Source organism: Aythya ferina (genome assembly GCF_964211825.1).
Source record: "Aythya ferina genome assembly, chromosome: 7".
Lineage (NCBI taxonomy): Eukaryota > Metazoa > Chordata > Aves > Anseriformes > Anatidae > Aythya > Aythya ferina.
Window position 1 is genome coordinate 9920312 of NC_140302.1, and position 22502 is coordinate 9942813.

At 37.4% G+C, this 22502-nt stretch overlaps 1 protein-coding gene across 7 annotated transcripts in view; it reads left to right on the top strand.

Annotated features, from left to right (window-relative positions):
* OGDHL (oxoglutarate dehydrogenase L) overlaps positions 1-22502 on the top strand; it is a 57971-nt gene that overhangs the window by 19720 nt on the left and 15749 nt on the right. For 6 of the 7 annotated variants that reach the window (XR_014694793.1, XR_014694794.1, XM_084525322.1 and 3 more), the window contains exons 5-16: positions 966-1081; positions 2396-2550; positions 5441-5587; positions 6203-6293; positions 7163-7342; positions 7721-7849; positions 8240-8419; positions 8683-8835; positions 9412-9514; positions 10259-10387; positions 12932-13082; positions 15449-15576. Coding sequence is in view for 5 of the 7 variants with exons in the window: in XM_084525322.1 (XP_084381448.1) it covers positions 966-1081; positions 2396-2550; positions 5441-5587; positions 6203-6293; positions 7163-7342; positions 7721-7849; positions 8240-8419; positions 8683-8835; positions 9412-9514; positions 10259-10387; positions 12932-13082; positions 15449-15576 (1662 nt within the window). In the remaining 2 variants the exon portion in view is untranslated. Of the gene's footprint in view, positions 1-965; positions 1082-2395; positions 2551-5440; positions 5588-6202; positions 6294-7162; positions 7343-7720; positions 7850-8239; positions 8420-8682; positions 8836-9411; positions 9515-10258; positions 10388-12423; positions 12630-12931; positions 13083-15448; positions 15577-22502 lie in introns of those variants that run through there. The other variant, XM_084525325.1, reaches the window with a different exon arrangement.

The window sequence follows — 22502 nt, forward strand, 5'->3', positions numbered from 1 at the left end:
GTCTGACAGAAAGACAGCAAAGAATAATAATATAGGATGGTAGCACTACTTTGTTTCAAATGAAACTATGCTCTCCATTTTTGTGTATGTGTGTGTTATAGAAAAAGAGAATTAATTTGGTCCTGAAGAAGATAAATATAGTGCCAGAAAGAAGACAAGGTGGTACACAGACACCTGTTTTAGTCATGTCAGATTCAATGCTTTAAAATGTATTGTTTTACTATATATTATTTTAAAATATCTATGAAAATATATTAACTTTAAAACAGAATGTGTTGTTACTGAAAGTGCTGTATAGTAAAAGTGATGGCGACACGGTTCTTTGGCCTGACTCCAACTCAAAATGCTAAGTTCCATACTTACTCAATCTTTAAATTGCTTTTTTATCTTCAAGAAATAAGTTTAAAAGGGAATGCAGAGCACTATTATACATTGATTTAAGAGTTATGTGCTGGTTGTCAGATCAGTGGATGTCTGCAACATATCTTGAATCAAGACAAAGCATTCAAAAATAAAAATAGAGGAACTTTATTTTTTAATATTTAAATACTTTTAAATATTTTATATGTGCACACATATAATTTCTCTCTATGTAAATATTTATTTATAGAATGTATTTTAAATTTAATACGTATATACACACACAATTTTAAAAAGCCATTTTTCCTTTTCCCATTCAAGTTTAACATTGTCATGCATAGTCTTTAACTTGCATTGATATCAGTATTGTACTCCTTATCTAACAATAGCTATTTAATGAACACATTTCTTTAAATTCCAGAATTGAATTCAGCTCATTGTACCAATGGATGCATTCAAAATATTGACATTTTCAATTCTTGATCTGTGTCGTTCTTTTTTAGTATCTCTTTATTAAACTTCAGTTTGTGGTGGCTTGAAAAACAATTCTAATTTCGTTTTTGTTTCATACCTTGCTTTGCTAATAGATAATGCATATGTTGTAGGGTTTTATGGTTTACATGAATCGGATTTGGACAAAGTCTTTCAGCTGCCTACAACCACTTTCATAGGAGGAAATGAGAACAGTCTTTCTTTACGAGAGATCATCAAACGGCTGGAGGTCAGTGTGACATCTTTGATTTGTGATTTGAGATCCCAAGACAAGTGAACATTTTTCTAGTTGTAAGTCACAAAGAACTGACAATTATTAATACAGCAAATGACAGCAAAATAACCCTTGAATGTTTTTTTTAGAGATGGTAGCTCCATTAGTTTCGTTGACTGGATGTCTGGAATGCATAGATTAAGGATGAGTATAAAAATGTGAATATGGTAGAATACTAATTTAGGCCCTAGTTTTGCAAAAAGAGCTTATGTTGCTTGAAAGGAGTAGAACCTTTAGTACTTTGTTTCACAGATAAAACACTTGCATACAGTTACTAAGGGAATGTGTTGACTTGCACATCTGACCCATGGTTAGAGCCGCTTATCTGATGCATAGGCACATTTGTGTTGTGCTTTAGAGCTCTGTATTTGCTTTTTGGTTTTTGTACTTCTAGCATGTCTGTGCAGCACTTTTCAAGAGAATCCTTAAAATCATAATGTACAAATAAATGGAGAAAATAAATAGGAAAATCTAAAAGCCTCAAGACACTGATTTGTGTTAAAGAGGAAATAACCTTCCAGTTTTCCCTTCTCTTGCCAGAGCTTTAGATTTTTTTTTTCTGCTGAAATTAACATTAAATTCCTTTTTAGAGGTAGCAGAGAGCACATACTGTTTGTTCAGAATGGTTTTAACTCAAACTCACAATGTGTTTTTTTTATTGACTTTGTTTTGAACATATTTTTGGGGTGCAATGTTCTTTTTAAAGTAAGAAAAAAATAGAAGGAGCTAAAAGTTTTGAAGTGTTTTTTGCCATTTTTTCCTCTCATTTCTCTGGTCTGAGCAGCTTGGTTTATTTTTTGGATTTTCAGCCTTCTGAGAATTGACAGCTATCAAGTAATTTGCATGAGGCTTTATAGCTGTCTTATTGCCATTACTTGACTTTAGGTGGTGTTTTAAAAAGACAGGATAAATTTTGATAAATCACTCAATCTTTGCATATAAGAAAAGACTGTACTATGCCAGTAAGAAAAGCTTCAAATTAGGTGAATAAGCCAGTAAGTTTAAGGCAGATACGTTGACCTATTTTGAAAGTATTGCATGATGCTGGATCATCATGCAATACTTTTCATTTGAAATGTTGCTTTGTAGAGAAAGTTTTAATTTACCGGCACACAAACTGGATTCATTAAAATACTTGTTTGCTTATAGGACTAGTGTGGGGAAGATAGCTTTCAGAAAAGTAACAGAAAGGATAATTTTAAAAATATACTTGCTTCCTCATGGCCAGTTAATTCCTAAAGCTTCTGTATTGGTGCTTTGGCATCCTAGAATACCTACTGCCAACACATAGGCTTGGAGTTTATGTTCATCAATGATGTGGAGCAGTGCCAGTGGATCCGGCAGAAGTTTGAGACGCCAGGTGTTATGAAGTTTACTAATGAGGAAAAAAGGACTTTGTTGGCAAGGCTGGTGCGCTCAATGAGGTATGCTGGAGTGGTGCTGGGAAACTGCTCTGTGATTGCTGGGTGTAATCTGGTGTGGGAAGCTAGTGGGCTCAATAAACTGCTGATGTGGAGGTGAAGTCTAAATGAAATCTGGAGTACAGGTAAGTGCAGTTAACCTGGCTACGATGACAAGGCAAAGTGTGAACTGTGAGGTATGTCAAGATCTGTGTAATGACTTCATGTTCTATTTTCTTAAAAGGAAGTCTGTGTACTTTAACGCTTGCACAGGCTTTAGTGGTGAATCTGGCAATGTTTTCATTAGCTTCTGGAGAAAAACTGTGAAAAAAATGTTTCAGCAGACTAGTTGAAACATCTTACTCCTATTTGTTAAAGATTCATAACCTGTTTCAGAAAACAGAACAACTTTGGATACAGATCTTCTGACATTTGGTATGTACTGTACATCTTTCTGGTAGCATGTCATCAAAAGAAGTTGTCTTAATTGTCAGCTCAAGGAGGATTTGTAGATAGGTGAAACGTTGACATGAGCTTTGTTTGACTCGCTGGGTTGCTAACAGTCTCTTTAGAAAACAGTGCCAAGATGGGACTGGATTTGAGAGAGACAGTGTTATTTCAAGTCATGTTTTTGCCCTTTGCCTTTTGAGGTACACCAAAATGTGCTCTACTGTTGCATGACCTGGCAGAAAGAATTTTGTTCTCTGCAATATCTGAAAGTATGTTTGGAAACAGCTCATTGATTGCTCCTGTTGTGGCTATCTGTATAGAAATACTGTATCACCAGAGGTTGAATTACCCTTTCTTCCCTAGAATAAGACTCTCTTCTCAGGCATGAGATTTATTACAGTTCTTACATTTTGAAACAGTTTGCATATATGATAAACATGAGAGTTAGCAATATTTGAAGGCTTGTTTATCGATTAAGCTTCTCTGTTCAAATACTTTAAAATGAAGTACCCACTGGAGGTCTTGGAAGATATTTTGCCAGGTATTTTGTTTGCCAGTATCGTAACAAGATTATCTGGCTAAAAGTTAAATCTAAACAGAAGTTTAAAAAAAAATAATAATAATTAAAAAAAAAATCACTTAACAGCAAAGTGAATATTGCACTTGAGTAAGTCTGTTTAACAAGCCCTCAGTATGAACCATCTCCATTTATCTTGAGACAGCAGCAAAAATGCCTATTCCTGCCTGTCCAAGCTGTGGAAAAATCTTCAGTTTCTAGTAGCATGAAGGAGCCAAATGTTCTTCTGATAAATTGTCTGCTGAAAATGGAGGAAAAAAGTTTAAATAAGTTTCCATTCATCTATCTCTAGCATGTTTGTTTTGTCTGAAAATGATCAAGAAAACTGGTTTTGCGAACAGCTGGTTGTGCTCTTGAGAATAGTGGCTTTGTAAAGCCCAATCATTTTGCTCAAGAATCTGTTCTTAAAAATGTTACTTCGAAGTACTACATACTTAGGTACTTGAAACTGTGTTTTACAACAAGATTTCTCATCCTTTGTGGTGTTTACAAACAGTTTATTGAACAAAAGGTATTCCTGCCATAAAACACTGCATATTTTGAGTTTCTATGTGTGTGCATCAGTCAACATGTCAAAGAGAGATGACGACTGTGTAGTCTGGTCTGAGCATCTTCTTACACCTGTGCAGGGTCAAGTCTTTCCAGATTCCTCCTTCTGTCAGCAGCTGTCTTTCATCAGACTTGCTCCTTGCTGGGTACTGAATACATGCAGCGACAGCAGAGCTGCCTGCCCTTGTGAACTCACACTGGCATATGTGGGGGACTTATGAAATACTGTAATTCTATACGCACAGTGACAGCCTGCCTCAAATGATGAACTTTCTACTTGTGCAGTGCTGGCTTAACTGGCAGCTAAAGGAGAAGGAAAATGGTCTGTCCAACCACCACTTTGCTTTGCCCTGTAGGGCCTGCTGTTCACATAGGACCCTGCTTTCAGTTTATATGAACTGGCATAACCTTACTGACTTCTGAGGAATTATGGCAGCATATTTTAGCTGAGGATCTGGCTTGTTGCTCAGATGCCTGAATTGTAAAGGTATTCATGGGTTAGCTAAGGAGAGTCTTTTCATTTCATTTCTTTTACAATTTCATTCTGAAGAGGTAAATGTCATCATTCTAAGTGAGGAGTAAGCCAAACACTAATGGATTATGGCAGTGTTATAAGCCCAGCATTGCAAAGATGATGTAACTAATACAGTTATTTTCATGAAGATGTATTCTGTTTGCATTTTGTATCTTCAGGCTTTACAACATACAACCCTTTCAGCATTTGTTAAAAGGTACATTTTAACCACTTGCATTGCCTCTGGCCCAAATGCATTAAAGAATGAAAAAGCAGAGAATTGTCAGAGATGGACATCTGTCCCCAGCTGCAGCTGAGGCAGAGATTCCAGTGTCTTTGTTCTTGGCATGTTACCAGCCAGTGCCTCACGTAGTCTGTGGAGCTCTGTCATTGAAATAGGCATGCTTTCTGCTCCTGTTTTCTTCAAGTATTTGTTACTTCCAGCAAATACCAATTCTCTTGTGCCTTTTTCAATCCATAGAGGAGACTTCTTTGCTGGAGAGGGTTATGCATTGAAAGGAGCAGGGTTTAACTTGGGAAGTGAATTTTGTCTGAGGTGGAGACTCTTCTTCTCATCTGAATTGTTTCAAAGTTGTGGTAAATATTTCTCAGATGGAGGAGGAAGACTTAATTCTGTCCAGGGTCTTTTCCATCTTCCCACCGGAGGGCTATAAATGTGCATTCACAGATGTTTTAAAACACGGTAATGTAATTTTATTTGATAAAAGATTTTGACAATACTTGCCACATTTTCTTAATGCAAACACTGTTTCTTTTTTTTTGTGTGTGTGTGTGTTGTTTGTTTTTTTTTTTTTTTAATAAAGATTTGAAGATTTCCTTGCTCGCAAGTGGTCTTCTGAGAAGAGATTTGGTTTGGAAGGATGTGAAGTAATGATTCCTGCACTTAAGACCATCATTGATAAATCCAGTGAAATGGGAATTGAATATGTTATAATGGGGATGCCTCATAGGTAATGTCAGTGGAAGCCCCTCAGTGAATGGACTTGTGTTTTAAGACAGGCTTTAAGTTGTAGAATTTTATTAACAAAGGTGATACTAGAGAAGCTGGGGAAGCAAGAGATTGTTATAGTGATTAATGGGAACACAGAACTGTAACAATATGTCAGTGGGAAGCTACAGGCTTCACAGGTGAATGCTAAATGTAACTGTGTACTTTCAAGATGAAAATAAGTGTAGCAGGAGCTGCAATAGTTACCCCATTGAGTCTAGAACTGAGAAAGCTAGGCAAGATAATCTCTCTTACTTCTGCAGTCTGTCTTAATTATTAATGCTATCATGTAAAAATTGCATGTTAAAATTTATTTTTGTAAAATTGCTACAAAATTAATTGTTTATACCTGGATAAGTAGGTGTTATGGGCTGTCAGTGGGAATGTGTTGGAGGAACTTTGCAATGGGATGGTGAAGGGTAGAATGAAAGATTTGAAGTTCAAAAGGTTAAAGTGAGTTTCTGAATTGCAAATTTCTGATGGAGGTGGTGGCTGTTTAAAAAAATAATAATAATAATTATACTGTTAATTCTGTTATTACCATTTTTGAGACATACTTGTGTTTGGATTTTTTTAGAGGTAGGCTGAATGTATTGGCTAATGTCATCCGAAAAGAGCTGGAGCAGATCTTCTGTCAGTTTGATCCCAAACTTGAAGCAGCTGATGAGGTAAGATGTTTCTTCAATACATCTACATAGAGTGATCAATATTCAAGGTTGTTTTTAGTCATTTTAGGTCATAGTTATTATCATAATAGTGTTATCAGCTGCTGAAATGCATTGTCTTTTTCTCTAGTTTGAGAAACATGATCTGAAATTAACAAATTTAAAGACTATACTGTACCTGTAACATGCAGAAGGTATCTTAGTTATAAAGCCTAAAGAATGATTGTAGATAGGTCAGTTACACATCATATAACAGCGTTTGTAATCTTTAGGCATCTTTCTTTGTTTTATATATGGGAAATGAGTATCAATTCTGTAAGAATTTGTGGCTTCATGCTGGCAACTAGCTAAGCTCCTCCACACCAGTCTCTCATACCACCTTCTTAACAAAACAGGGGAAGAAAATATGATGAAACAAAAGCTCGTTGGTTGAGATAAGGACACTCACCAGTTACCATCACGGGTAAAGCAGACTCAGCATTGGGAGATCAATGTAACTTATTGCCAGCTAACAGACTAGAGCACTGAGAACTAAAAGCACAATAAAAACACATTTCCCCCTTTCTTCCGTCTTTCACTTCCTCCTCCCAGGTGGCTCAGGGGAACATGGAAAGGGGGTGCTGGTCAGTCCGTAACACTTCATCTCTGTTGCTCTGTCCTGGTCACTCTCTTCTTCTGCTCCTGCCCAAACTGATTCTACTTGGGCTTATGGCAGTCTGGAGTTCCTCAAGAACTGCTCCAATATGGCTCCGTACCATGGGATGCAGTCAGTTTGTGAAATCCATTTAACAGAATGAAGCAGAATTTATAGGCAGTTAGATATAGTTTGTATGAATAACATTCCTGAGTTGTGACTACATCTTGCGTGTTAGGGATCTGGGGATGTAAAATATCATCTGGGAATGTACCATGAGAGGATCAACAGAGCAACAAACAAGAAAATCACTCTGTCCCTGATGGCTAACCCTTCGCACTTGGAAGCAGTTGATCCTGTTGTGCAGGGGAAGACAAAAGCTGAACAATTTTATCGAGGGGATACGGCAGGGAAAAAGGTAAGGGTTTAATGTTGCAGTAAGTCTTACTGGTACATTTTAAAGTACTTTTAATAAAAATAATTTACCAGTAATTTTGTGTTGCAGTCTTCTTCCATTTCTGCTTCACAGAAGGGATATAGCACCCATTGAACTAGATAAAGCTTTTAGCATGTTACCTTAAGATTAACTTCAGGAAGCAGGCTTAAAACTTAACCTCATTTGGGAACTCAACAAAGGCAACAGAATGCTGACAAGTCTATATGGTTTATTATAAAAATACGGTTCTATTTTACAAGCACTACAGAAACATGGAGTAGAGAAATCCTGCTGAGAAGCTTAAATTGCAGTTTTGCTTTTAAATATATGCGTGTTTGTGTGTATTATCTTCCCTCTTAGGTTATGTCCATTTTATTACATGGGGATGCTGCCTTTGCAGGACAAGGTGTGGTTTATGAGACATTTCATCTTAGTGACCTTCCATCCTATACCACAAATGGCACTATTCATGTTGTTGTCAACAACCAGGTAATAAGCAGAGCATTTCCCAATCAATTTGTGTGCCAAGTAGTTGCTAGTGTTTATTCCTTTTTATTAGCTTGATGCAATGTCCCCTCTATTCATTACAATGGCTAGGATGTTCCTGAAACAATTGTAGTATGTAGTAACTCTGACTTGATAATATTTTACCAGCAACATTTATTTCGTTCAGTTTGTAACAATTAACTGGATTAGGTTTGTTTTGTTTAGTTTTAGAGGGAGCAAAGGAAAAAAAATAATCCTATAGGTAGCCAAAATGAAAAGCCTAAGACTACTGTTGTGTAAAATGACTGTCAAGTGAAAACATCAAGCATTCAAAGCAAAGTATAGGGAGATGCCCACGTCATCATTTTAATGGAATTTTCTGGAATTTTTTAGATTGGCTTCACCACAGACCCCCGTATGGCACGCTCCTCTCCATATCCTACTGATGTTGCTCGTGTAGTCAATGCTCCTATTTTTCATGTGAATGCTGATGACCCTGAAGCAGTGATGTACGTGTGCAGTGTAGCTGCAGAGTGGCGGAACACATTCAATAAAGATGTGGTAGTTGACTTAGTAAGTCTTGGGTTTCTTAACTTTTCATTCTGTGCATTTATGTATCATTCTCTTAATTTTAATGTGTCTTAGAAGACCCAATCAAGAAACATAGTTTGATTTCAATGACCTTTAGTTTCTTAATTAAAAAAAAAAAAAACACAACCCCACAAGAATCCATAAATGTTTTTATACCATAAGGCTAAATCTCTGTAAAACTATGTAAAATGAAGTTTTTAAATTTCATCTTTCTTTACCAACAGAAACAATCTTTCCATTTGTAGGTTTGTTACCGTAGGAGAGGGCACAATGAAATGGATGAACCGATGTTCACCCAGCCTCTGATGTACAAGCAGATTCATAAGCAAGTGCCAGTGCTGAAGAAGTATGCTGACAAACTGATTGCAGATGGAACTGTAACACTGCAAGAGTTTGAGGTACAGCATGTCAGCAGGCTTAAAGGGAACTTACAAAGCTGTCAGTAGGAAGACACAACTGCCACGGCTTAAAAATTTTCCTCCCCTTACTGTGATTGAGTCTTCATCCTTTGACGCTTTCTGTTTCAATTTGGTTTTCATGTAAAATACAAAGCTTTAAAGCTTATTTCCATGGAGGTATTACTTTAGTAATTTTCTTAATTCTTGCTATATAATGTAATTAGGAACAAATCTCATATAAATGTACATAAATGTTGCTTTAACAAAGGGACTGAAAGTGCTATGAAATACATAGAGTAGAAAAATTTTGACTAAATTCCAACATTTGTAGAAGTTGATTATGTGTGAATGAATCCTGTTTCAGCAGTGAGATGGTATTTGAATGCTCACGGGTACGACTGTAGCTTCATGTTGATCACCTTATAGAAATGGCAATTCTATCTAGCAATAAAGAAGTAAAAGTAGCTTAAGCTTTTTATTCCCTTGCAAAAATTTATCTGCCTTGCCTCAGAGATAACAGTAGGTATCATTTTCAGATAAAAGGGTGTTCTGAAAACAAAACGTCTTGTTCCACAGGAAGAAATCGCAAAATACGATCGAATATGTGAAGAAGCATACACTAGATCTAAGGATAATAAGATTCTACACATTAAGCACTGGCTTGATTCACCTTGGCCTGGTAAGAACTGTCCTTTCGTATATCCTAGTGTTAATATCACTGTGCTTTTATTTTGAGTCCTAGGTCTAGTACTCTTAAATGTACATCAGTGAATGTTTCTTTCGAATAAAGTTGTGTGACTTTTAGTTTTCCTGTGTTAACAGAAAATAAAACATTCTGCCAGAACAATTTGCAAGAGGAGCCTTTCTAAAAAAAAAAAAAAAAAAAAAAAGTGGAAAACAAGGTGTGACTCTGAGCAACCTGGTCTAGTGTAGTGAAGGGGTCCCTGCCCTGCCCATGGCAGGGGGGTTAGAACCAGATAATTTTTAAGGTTCCTTCCAACACCAACCATTCTATCAATCTATTCTATGATTCTGTGAGAAAACCCTCTCTTCAGTTTACTAAAGAGGGTGTTTTTCTTACAATATTTTCTTTGTTCCTTTGGGAAGAGGGAGGAGTATGTCTCATGCTCCCTTCTTGGAGGGACTGAAGTGCCAGATGCCTTTTATTGCCTGTCTCTGCCCACACAGTTGGACTTGATTTGCAGGGAGTGAAAGTAGGAACAAAACAGATCATGGTGTGCCTGTAAGATCAAGTACTCTTATCATGCAGAAAATGGAAGTGATTGTCTTCTTTTGAAAGGTGAAGAACAGGTTTAGGCTGCTGCTTAGAATGTCTATTCAGAGTTGCGTATTTTTAAATAAATTGTATATAGCATAGAAATCTCTTAATTGTTCCCTGAACTTGCTAGTTTTCTACTTCCAGGATTCTTTAACATGGATGGAGAACCCAAGAGCATGTCCTGTCCTCCAACTGGCATTTCAGAAGACCTGCTGACTCACATTGGCAATGTAGCTAGTTCAGTGCCAGTCAAAGACTTCAAAATACATTCAGGTCAGCTGGAGTCTTTGTTTCTCCTAGTGGCTGCATTTCTTGCTAAGGTTTTGTATTTCTGCAAAAGAGTTGCTGTTGGGCCTTTTACCAAAGGGGAAGATGCCTGTGACTCGTCTTTTATTTTACTTCTTCTACCCTAGGGGCAAGGAGAATGTGACAGTTAAGGTTCTACTCTGTTATCAATGTAATATCCTTTCAATGTCACACCACTTCTGTTCCCTACCATATTAAAACAGATTTTTCTCTGAGGGAGGCAAAACTCATTGTAATGTTAAGTTAATAGTCCTTTAATTCATCAAATGCTCATGGAAAGTGCTGCCTCTGCCCAGCACGTTTTGGGACTAACTCGGAAGTAAGGTATCCGTCTCAGAAAGCACTGTTATGGTTTTTACAAATGCTAAAACTACTGCTAATTTGGGATTCACTCAAGATGCTTTTCTTGTAGTTAGACAAGTTTCTGCTCAGGAATAGAGCTTGGTCTTTTCAAACCTGGCAGCACTGCTGTTATGCTATGAGCCTAATTTTAGTACAGCTGAATGAACTTTGTGTGGCCAAATTCAGCCAAAGTTTTCCTTTCAGCTTAGCAGGTAATGTTGATGATAGCACAAATCCAGCTTTTTCTCAGGAAGTCTTAGCTCTTGGGGTGAAGAAATCTAGTTTTGAATTTAGCATCTAATTGCAGTAGAAAGCTAAATGTACTTGTCTCACTTAGGGATTGCTTGGCATTATCTCAGGCTTCTGAGTTAATTCTTTTAATCCCTGGTCAAGTTGAAGTCTAGCAGCTCTACAGGGAACAAGGATGTGTTCATTTCATGGGGAAGCATGGAGCCACTTTGGGGATCTTTTTTTCCTTTGGGGATCTTTTTTTCTTTTGTTGCCTTGTAGGGAATGTATGTAGGATCAAGAGAGAGAACTTTTTTTTTTTCTGGATAAAATTTCTAGATTATCTTTCATCTCCAGAATCATCCATTGAGGAATAAAGTGTGTTTGCCCTAGATGTTCCATGAGTTTGTGTTCCTTTGGCACAACTAAGCACTGCTACAAGCAGTGAGAGTAAGGCATTCCTAGTTATCAATAGCAAACGCATTGAGCGCATACAACTAACAGGTGTACTTAAACTCTTCTACATGTTTGTGCACTTTGGTGATACTGATAAATTTGAAATTATAGTTAGTCAATGAAATTTAGTATTAAGCATTCTAATTAAAAAAGTAAGTCAACCTCTATTAACTTGATTAAATCCTTGACTCAAAGTAATATTTGCCAGTATATGAGATAGGTTCATCTTAGCATAAAGCATTCTTATTGGATAAATAGTTATCAAACTTTGGTCTGCTAGATTCTTTTATGCAGTTTAAAAGGCCATGAGAGAGAAAATGTGGGGATAATTAGAATTGGAAGAGGATGAAGTACCTTTGAAGTACTTTGGCCTTCTACTAAGAAAAAAACAGTTTAGTATCTCCTTGTCTTTCAAAAAAAAAAACAACAAAACAAACACAAAAAAAAAACACACAAAAAAAACAAATTGGAAGACAGTTTTGTTTTATCAACTGCTTAGTATATTATAAAGAAGATATGGTTTTCAAGATTTTCTTGTCTACAGTGAAATGATTTCTAAGAGAATAGTTGTACACGGAGAGGAAGCAGGGTGATTTTTGTAAAGATGGGGAAAGTAACAAAGAGAAGAATGGGAAAATAACAAATAGAACAGCTTGCCAGAAGCATAAATGCAGATGTGAAAATAAGGTGGTGTCAAGTGACACTGAATTCAGTAAGCTTACATAACTTCAGAGCTGGAAGCACCTGGATGCATCTTCAAAGTTTTTTTCTGTTCCCTTTGAAAGTCACAGTGTTGCAACTTGTGTTTTGGCTCACCAAAGTATGTCTTCACTGTAAAAAAAAAAATATAAAATAAATAAATAAAACAAAACAACAACCATTGCTTACCAACTGAAAATCCATTGGCAGCTGGTACAATTTCCTATTTGCCTGATATTCATCATATTGATTAACTCTGCCTGTTTCTCTCTTTGTAGTATCTCCAGAATCCAATAAGACAAATGCCAAGAGAAAATGAGTGAGAAAGAGAGAAGAACCCAATAGATGACATTTTCAGTCTTTTACAAAAGAGTACTTGGTGCTAGAAATGTGAAAATAAATATTTAGGAAGAAGTATTTGACCATGAGTCATTTTAATTGTCCTCAGTAGTTTCTGACAGCCATATCTTATTTTCTTCTGCTAAAACAAGGTATGAAAAACATACAACCCTTTGCCTAGGAAACAAGTTATTTTACTTTGCTAGCAGTTCAGGCCTAGAAGAACTACTATGATAAACAAATTGAATTTGTGTTTAACTTGGCTGCAGTTATCCTGCATTTGATGAAGACAGTAGATCAGCAACTAAGACTTAAAGCATCAATCTAAGCTTGGTTGGTTTTCCTGTTCTAGCTTATTGTAGCCAGTGGGGAGAATGGTGAATGTAATATGAATGTCAAATTTCTCTAAAGTAGGACCATTGATTTCTTATCTTTATTCTAATGTAGGACTCTCTCGGATTTTGAGAGCTCGCTTGGAAATGACCAAGAACAGGGTTGTTGACTGGGCTTTAGCAGAATACATGGCTTTTGGCTCTTTTCTGAAAGAAGGGATCCATGTCCGACTAAGTGGACAGGATGTGGAGAGGGGTACTTTTAGGTGAGTACTGAGATAACTCTTAAAATCTGTCCCATACATAAAGGAACATGTTTGCAATTCGTAAAGAATATGTTCTTTTAAGGGAAGGGGAAAGCTGATACTGTTCAGCATCAATCTTAATGTCGTTGTTTCCTTCAGTTGATCTCCTTTAAAATGCTCTGTTTACAGACACAGAATAGTAGTTAAGGTAGAACAGAAGTTCTTAAATATTTTCTTCCTTACATGGCTGAAAAGTAGAAATTATGGAAATTATTTTTTTTGCTTTCCAAAAAAAAAAATCAGCCACATTCAACCTAATTGCTGAGAAGTATGAGCAAGGTATTTGCTGCTGCAGATTCTGAAGTGTTTAAATACTACTGCAGTGGTGGCTGCTTGGAGCTCTGGTATCCTCTGAGCAAATACCTTGCCAGTTGGCAAGGCTCTTCTAAGTGAAACAAGATCCTTTGTACTGAAACTCTTAAAGACTGTGGAGCATGAATGAATGCTGAATCTGATCACTTGGTAAAATATATACGCTTCTGCTGCCTTACCTGACTCTCCATGGAGTAAAATCTTAATGATGTATTTAATTGAACCCTTTGATGCGAAGCCCATTGCTGGGGGTGAATGAACGAGCAGCTGCACCATGCTTTGTTGTGAATGCGTGCAGAAAAGAGATCAATCTTGGTGCCTGTCTTGTGTGGTGCAGTGCTCTGTGGTGCGACTCTTCTGTGCTGAGCTTCATTTGGTATCAAATCCTTTGGGCTTTCTTCTTTTTTTTGTCTCATTCTAATGGTAATTTAACAAAATCCTTCAGACAAGACCTCAAAACAAAACTGAAAATCAGGAGATTCTCCCCTCCCAACCTCCGATTCCTCATCCTCCTTGATTTCAGTACCAGGGTCTTGTAAAGTTGTGAGCACCTCCTGGGAGAGGAACACATGTTCATTGTTCAGCAAGCTAACTGCCTGAGTCAGGTGAGTGCTTAGTCAGGTCTAACATAAACCTATAGATTTGTCTTAGGAATACCAATCCTTTCTATTCTCAGCTCTCTGACTGGTGCAAGAGGATTTTCCTGAGCTACTGTCCAGACTTTCTCAATGTTTTAGAATAAAAATAGTTGTTCTCACAACAATATAGAGAAAACAAAAACCAAATAAGACAAATAAAAAGCTATTCAGACTGGCAAAAGCTAGCTGAGGATTACCGTGCCATCTTGATTTTATTATTCAGTCTTTTAAAAAAGAGTAAAAAGATGCTCACATAACAAGAAAAACTTGATTTTATATTAGTATGATGTCACTAAAACTGACAATTTTTTAACAGCAAAATCTGAGTTTCATGTCTGTATATTTCTGGCTGTCCATCTATGCTCATCGTAATCACCTTTTCCTGAGGAAACACAAAACTGAATGTTCAAGAAGTGTATTGCCTGACTAGGCCTTTTATCTTTGTCTGAATGACGAAACTAAAATGAGTGTTGAAAGTTACTTCTGCTTTAACAGCTGTTTGTGTGTGTGTTTGTTTTCCTCTTTCTGCCTCTCTCCTTGTGTTGGTCTTCAAAGATTCTGTCTTTTCCTGGTCGTATTTTGTTGACTTCTAAATAGATTTCAGAGGTTTTCTGCTAGCATTCATTACAGCGAAGGGAAATACGAAAGAATTCAGTCTTCAGTGCTGGCAGCTATACAACACACAGTAGTTGTTACTAGTGTAATAACTGTCCTTCTGTTAGCGGTTGTAAAGCTGGACATATTGGTGTGATTCACTCAGTTAGTCTGCTCAGAGAGTTAATGGATTACAGTACTTACTTCAGTCATCTTTGTTTTCATAGTGCTCCTTGGTGCCCCATTCTAATGCTGATTAATGCTGTTCCAGAGAACTGTAAATGGTGTGAATGGAAATAGTAGGAAAGAGGATGCAACTGCATCACGTTTTGGTGCACAGATTAGATTAGGTTTTTGGCATAAAAACCAAACAATTGTCTTAAGGAAAAAAATAATAGAATTTGCCAGGAAGGCAGAGTGGAACATTTTGATAACAATTTTTCCTTCTGCTTTTTGGCTTTTATTAGTCTAATATGTTTTATAACACCCACCTGACCCACCCAGCCACCCACCCTGTTCTACTAGTAATGATGAATTTTCAGTTTCCTTGAGTGCTTGAGACCCAGCCTGGATAGTTGGTGAAAGTCCTTAATGGTGCAACAATTCTATTTAGACAATAATATTACTATATTTCAACCAAACTAGAGCGTTGTGTAAACCACAGATAGTTCTGTTGCTTACGTAATTTCTAGAATTCATTTTTGAAGGTTTATCTTTGAAAGTAGCAATGTTAAAGCCTAAAGGTTTCTTAGCTAACAGATTTGTTTTAACAACTCTTTGCAGCCATCGCCATCACGTGCTTCATGATCAAGAAGTTGACAAGAGAACGTGTGTTCCCATGAACCACCTCTGGGAGCAGCAGGCCCCCTATACTGTGTGCAACAGCTCCCTTTCCGAATACGGTGTCTTAGGTATGTTTTGGGGTAATTATTTGAGATTTACTAAAGTTTTAATGGGTCTCAAACAAAATGTAGGAATTGATGACTGCTAATTAAGAGGATTTTTTTCAGATTTTGCTTTAATGAGGTTAAGCCTCCTGGCCTACAAAGTTTTGCTTTGTTATTTGAGTTTGCCAAACTTCAAAACAAATAAATCGCTCCTTCTGCTGGCATTTAAAAATGAAAACACTCTGCTTTTGTTATATTTCAATATTACTGCATTTGTAACCGTTTACAAAGAGCCTGGACATACAGAACATATATGCTGTATTATGAGCCAGGATTTAAAGAACGGGGGCCTAAAATCCAGTCAAAATGCCTAAACTGATTTCCCCACCTGCTCTGCCACCTGAAAGCAGTAATTCTTCCAAGAGATTCAATGAATGTACCTTGTTCATTATAAATTTTGCTCTTTGTTGCCTTATCTTGAAGGGCTTTTAACAATTGTTGTATTATAAACTTTAAGCCAAACTTTTTTCCCTATAGCGTGCTATGATTGATCTCTTGATTTTAACATTTTAGCATAAATTAAAAATGAGATGGGAAAAAAATCAACTTATGTTTTTCTAAAGTTTTGAATGTGTTGCCTCTTGTATGAGGAATATGAATTTGCAGTTTTCAATGTGCTTATAGTGCAAAACTTTCCACACTTTCCTAATGGTACATACGCCTATTTACGTAGGCTGCTTAGAACCTGTCTGTTCTTCAAAGCACGTAAACTGGGAGACTTAAGTAGCTTCTGTTAGAAAAGGTATAGAATATACTAGCATTGGTCTCATTAGTATTCAAGAAGAAATTGTATAGTAATGACAGAAGGTAAGTTAAGTATAAGAGAAGCACAGCTCAATGAGGATGAGCGTGTTGGAAGAAAGCTTTGAAAGAGTTATATATGAGACTAGTATTAAAGCTCTCAAGTCCTGGCATCTCTTAAACAAGCATTTTCACGGGCTACAGTTGTTAGATTAAGATGAAAATAACCATCTGTTGTGGTTGATTTTAGCAATGCTGGAACATTCACTTAATGCATTAACAAAAGGGGAGGAACTGTCAACAGGTCACTTTGTAACAGATATAGAAATCTATCCTAGCTTTATCTGAACTACTACTCTGACTGTGCTGTACTAAGAAAACAAATCCTTGTTACATGTAGCATTGATCATAGTGGATTACATTTTTGCTACAGGAAGACATTTAACTTCACAGTGAATGGATAACTTCACTGACATGATGAGGGTGGCAAGAGGGATGTTGAGCACAGAACAAAGGCATCTAATAATTTATCAAAAGTGTTATTGATTCTATGGATAAATAATGAAATACTATTTCATATCCAATTAATAACTTATAAAAAAGGAAAAGATGAAACATCGTAATAGATAAAGATGGTAATTTATAACTAGTTGCCTCAAGTTTCCATAAATATTTGATCACATGGTCATTATTACTTATGCTACATATTGCCTATTGCTAATAATATTAAAATTAAAATGGTATAAAACAGCATAGTTGGAGCATGGGCTGACAAATTGACATTTTTAGATATTTTTCTTAGCTCTTTGGCAGAATTGGTGTGAGCGGAACTTTGTAAGCTAATACAAGACATTTACATGTAAACTCTGAATAGGAGAGTACAGGAGAGAATGTGTATAAATATAAGAAAATGTATTTGGCATAGAAAGCAAGAATTTAACTTCAGAGAATCATTTTTTGTTGCTGTTCCAACAAAAATTGTTCCAGTTTCCTACTGTTTCTCACAGTTTTGGTCAGAGGTTTCTTAATCTGAGTGTATTTATAGTGTTGCTACAAATTTTATGGGCAACTGGGTCATAAGTTTCTGGTTTTGTTTTCTTATATTCAAATAATGTATCCACATGTGAAAGTGACAAAGTGATGTGTTCCTGAATATTGTTGAATCTGATATAGTTCCAGAAATTACATCTCAATTGATCAGTCTAGGAAGTCTAGTGTTGATATGGAGTGAAGGCTAATTCTTATTGCAACAATTCTGTTTTTTAAAAAGTAACCAACTGAGCTTCTTTTGCCTTTTCCCGTTTGCTTTTTTTTTTTTTTTTAATTTCATTTCATCCTACTCACTTCTACCTCCCTCAGCAGCAGAATGAGAAAGTTGATATAATATCTTGCACTGAATGCAAGCAATGGGGCAAAATATAGGTTTGTTTGTACACTGAAAACAAGAGTACCATTTCTGTGCAATTCTGCTTCAGCAGACGTGATGGAAGATTTTTAAAAGTTAACAATACTGATTTTTAGGTTTTACAGACTTTAAATCCTTCTTGTCTGAGACATTTTCTGGCAATAAAGGACATTATGTTGGTATAAATAGTTGATGGGTGGCGATTATTTTACTGAAAATGCCATATTTCTATGCTGAAATGAATTTATAATTAAGCTTCTGCTCCCTTGTTAACTTTTGCATATCAGCCTTGTCAGGTATGTTTACTTGTGTATTGTATCCATACACGTGCCTTCTAGTTAAGCACTATAGAGAAGCTATTGGAACTGTTACCTTTTTGGCTGGTAACATCATCATTTTAGTGTCTGGAAGAATGAGTGAATGTTTACAATTCAAGGAGTCAATTCTTCAGGAGTTCGTAAAATAGGGAGAAAAAACACAGATTTGATTTTAGTTACCTGTTACTTCTGCTGCATAAGCCTGTTATGCAGAAGGAGTGCAATCAGTGTCCTAAAGTATTTGGGGGAAGGATAAAAAAAAATAATAAAATAAAATGCTATTAAGAATTTGATTTACAACTGTGTAAACATGCAGCACCTCGGAATTATTATGGGAACTCCTTTACCTTCTGTGAATTAGAGCTAAGTAAAAATAGATTGAGCAGACTGATTCTCTGACATGATTAATTTGGCTTAGAAAACAAAGGCAGTCTTGTTACCTTATAGCTCAAACAATCGCTTATGTCTTGTATACCAGAAGCAATGAAGTGTTTGCAATGGGACATTAAGTCAGGGTATTTAGCAGCCTCTAATAATCTTATTAGACATCTTATGTCTCCTATTTTTAGCTATATCTAGATTATTAAAATTCACTTCTGTGTCCACTCATCTAGCTATAAGTTTTCACTTTCATTGAAACTGAATGTCTGGAAGTATGAAGTCATGAAGAACTTTGTCTGCATTTATTTGCTGATCAGCATAGAAGAGAAAAGCAGAACTAACTTACAGGCTCTCCACACTGCCTCTTCAGCATTTTTAAATACTCAAAAGGATCTCCTGTCTTTCTTTACTACCCTCAGAATGACTTGTTTAGTACTGATCCACCAACCAGGAGGAGCTATTCTCTCTCAGCTTCAAAGCTGCCTTTAAGAGGTCTTGAGCTGTAGCATCCCCTATCGGAAACTTCTAGAGAATGTTCAAGCACGATAGACTTGGAGCTAGTGTAAAGCTCAGCAAAGTCTTTAAGAGACTTAGACTACAGCTTTTTCAAGGGGGAAGGTCGTGGTTAAAACAGAAGACAAAGGGAAAAGGACAGGTGTTCATTTAAACTTTTTTTTTTTTTTTTTTCACAATGCACTCCTAGGATGAAATATATAGTGTTACTGCTCATTCAGAACAACACGTTTTTAAGGTTAGGAGTACAAAATATTCTTAACTGTCAGAAATGGTGTTGGGGAATACGACAGACTAGTAACCAAGGATCAGGTTTTCAGTGGCATCTACATGGAGCTCTAAGGCTTCTTAAGTTTTTCTGTTCTGCAGGATCAGCCGCCACTCCTGGGCTATGTTTGTGTTTTTGAAAAGATATGCATCCCTCTGTTAAGCTCTGAGCTTAGATTTTCTGTTAAACATAGCACATTTTTCTTTGTAACTTTCGTCATTCTGCTGTTACATCCCTGCACTGACAAGCCATCTGTGGCTATTAGTTAACTTTGATGCCTTGAATCCTTTTGAAATCGCACTGAATTAAGCTGTAGCCTTGCTTATGTCAATTGGAAAAACTACAGTTTTTATGACAACGATGCAAAATGCTGTGGGGGAAAACCACATCATCATATGCTGTGTAAGCTGCCACTTTGCTTGAAAGCACCCCTTTCTCTGCCAGAGTGATGGAAAAACAGTAAGGGAGCACAGCAGGAACTGGACTAACAGACACATGCCTTTCTGCTATGGCTGCCATCTAGGGACCTTAATGAACTTCAGCAATTAAAACATTAGTTTTGCAACCTTAGTCAAGTGCTGTGTATTTTTGTTTGGTAGGCTTCCAAACAGAGGGAGAGAGACAAAACTGCTGTGTGGATACTGGTCCCCTGTGCCACGGTGTGCTCTGAGCCCTGAGAGGCTGCTTGCGAGTTCAGGAGCTGCTTGAGGGCTCTCGAGCACTTTCTGGATGGTACAGATGCTTCACCTTTCCTTCTTTGAATCTTACGCCCTGCAGCCTGCTTGACTTAGCACTCAGTTTTGTCACAGCTTAAACCTGTTCTCTCAGTGTCTAGCTGTATAAGAATTAATGCTTTAAAATGACAAAGTTTGCATGGGGTTATGAAGAAATGTTGTTCAGTTCTGGTCTCTGCGGACATGAGCAATACAAGTTTGTAATGTCTTCTGCAGTTTTTTAACCCTTTACTCTTGTCTGAAGTTAAGCCCTCTCAGGGGGTCCTGGATAGCAAGCTGCTCCCCTGTAGTCACACCTCATCTCTAGAACTGTGGAATCTTTGTAGCGCAGGTCAGCTTCCCTGACCTGGATGCATCTGGTGCCCCAACAAATCCCTTTCAGGAAAAGCACCTCACCCTGTCCTCCTGGCATCTGTTTAGACAGCTATCTACCTATATATGTATATATATGAATATATATATATATTTAGCACTATTTAGCTCTTTAAATACTTTTCTCCACGTGCAGCTAGAAGCAGTAATTGTCAACAGACTTCTTAGCAATTGCTATAATTCCTGGTAGAACATCTTTAATGTCTTTAACATCTTTAAGACTCTTACTGTCATTTTCATGGTGGAAAATGAGTTCTGATATACCACAGACACACGTTCCATGAAATAGTAGTCCTTGTTGTAGTAATTTCAAAATATTAATCAGAATGTGTAGGTAACATTTGAATATACTTTCTCAAGTATATGGATGTCAGAAAGCTTGCAAAAGGTATTGGTGTTGGGATCGTATAATAAGTTTTAATACAACTTCACCTGTGACAGCGTCACCTTGTGGAGGTTACTAGCACAAAACAACAAAATAGGTAGAAATGGTGCTCTTTTTTCTGTGTGAAATTTTAGGGATGGTTTCAGTATATGAAACAAAATCGTGTGTGCTCTGACCACGTTTTAAATGCGCATTTAGCTACGTACTCTTCAGGAAGCACCGTGTGATTACTGAAAGCTCAAAGTGGTCAAGACCTCAGGTTTTTCTTCTCTAAAAGCTAGATTACCCTATCCTTACAGAGAGCAGCATATGCACAAATAAGCCTTGAACATATTGCATATTTTCTCAACCATGTCACCCAATCAGATGAAATGGTCTCTTAATGCTTGTGTAAAATTAGAATGGGTTTCAAGCCTACCTAGGGAAATCTATTTCTCAGATACCTTTGGGAACATGCATTGAAGAGTTGTGTAGGTTTTTCCGCTGTTTGCATTATGCTAAAATCAATAGTCACAGAAATAAGGAGGACAGAGATTTAAAATACGTTGTAAAAGAAAGGCCTTCCAAGTAGTCAGGCTGAAGGGAGTGGTCAGCAAAAAACATCCTCTTTGGTAATACACTGGCATAGCCAGACTGTGTTTAAATCGCTAACTTATTGATCTCCTTTTGCCCTCACAACCTGCCTATTTCCTTTTCGTGAGAACATGAGCATCTGCTGGAGTCATGGATGGTTTGTTTAGAGTTCAGCAAGTGACTGAAGCCAAGTGACTCGAAGATTTCTTGCTATGGAGATGGTAAACAAAAAGCTGGGTTGGAATCACTAAGGAGCATGCTATGAAGACACTATAAAAATGTAATAATAGCTAAAGCTGTTATCTCCACAAATAGACAATTTCACTTGGAGCTTGTCTTGCCTGTTCTCTCATGCAGTTAATTTGTCCTGTAGTTGTCCACCTACAAGAAGGGTCAGAAGGTCGACCCAGGAAACTGTAGGCCTGTTAGTTTGACCTCAGCTCTGGGGAATCACGTGGAGCAGATTATCTTGAGAGTCATCACGCAGCACTTGCAAGGCAAGCAGGTGATCAGGCCCAGTCAGCATGAGTTTATGAAAGGCAGGTCCTGCTTGACGAACCTGACCTCCTTCTATGACAAAGTGACGCGCTTGGTGGATGAGGGAAAGGCTGTGGATGTGGTCTACCTTAACTTCAGTAAGGCTTTTGACACCATATCCCACAGCATTCTCCTCAAGAAACTGGCTGCTCGTGGCTTGGACTGGTGCACGCTTCGTTGGGTTAGAAACTGGCTGGATATCCGGGCCCAAAGAGTTGTGGTGAATGGAGTCAAATCCAGTTGGAGGCCAGTCACTAGTGGTGTTCCCCAGGGCTCGGTGCTGGGGCCGGTCCTCTTTAATATCTTCATCGATGATCTGGATGAGGGCATTGAGTGCACCCTCAGTAAGTTTGCAGATGACACCAAGTTAGGTGCGTGTGTCGATCTGCTTGAGGGTAGAAAGGCTCTGCAGGAGGATCTGGATAGGCTGCACCGATGGACTGAGGTCAACTGCATGAAGTTCAACAAGGCCAAGTGCCAGGTCCTGCACCTGGGATGCAATAACCCCAAGCAGAGCTACAGGCTGGGAGATGAGTGGTTGGAGAGCTGCCAGGCAGAGAAGGACCTGGGAGTTGATAGTCGGCTGAATATGAGCCAGCAGTGTGCTCACGTGGCCAAGAAGGCCAACAGCATCCTGGCTTGCATAAAAAGCAGTGTGGCCAGC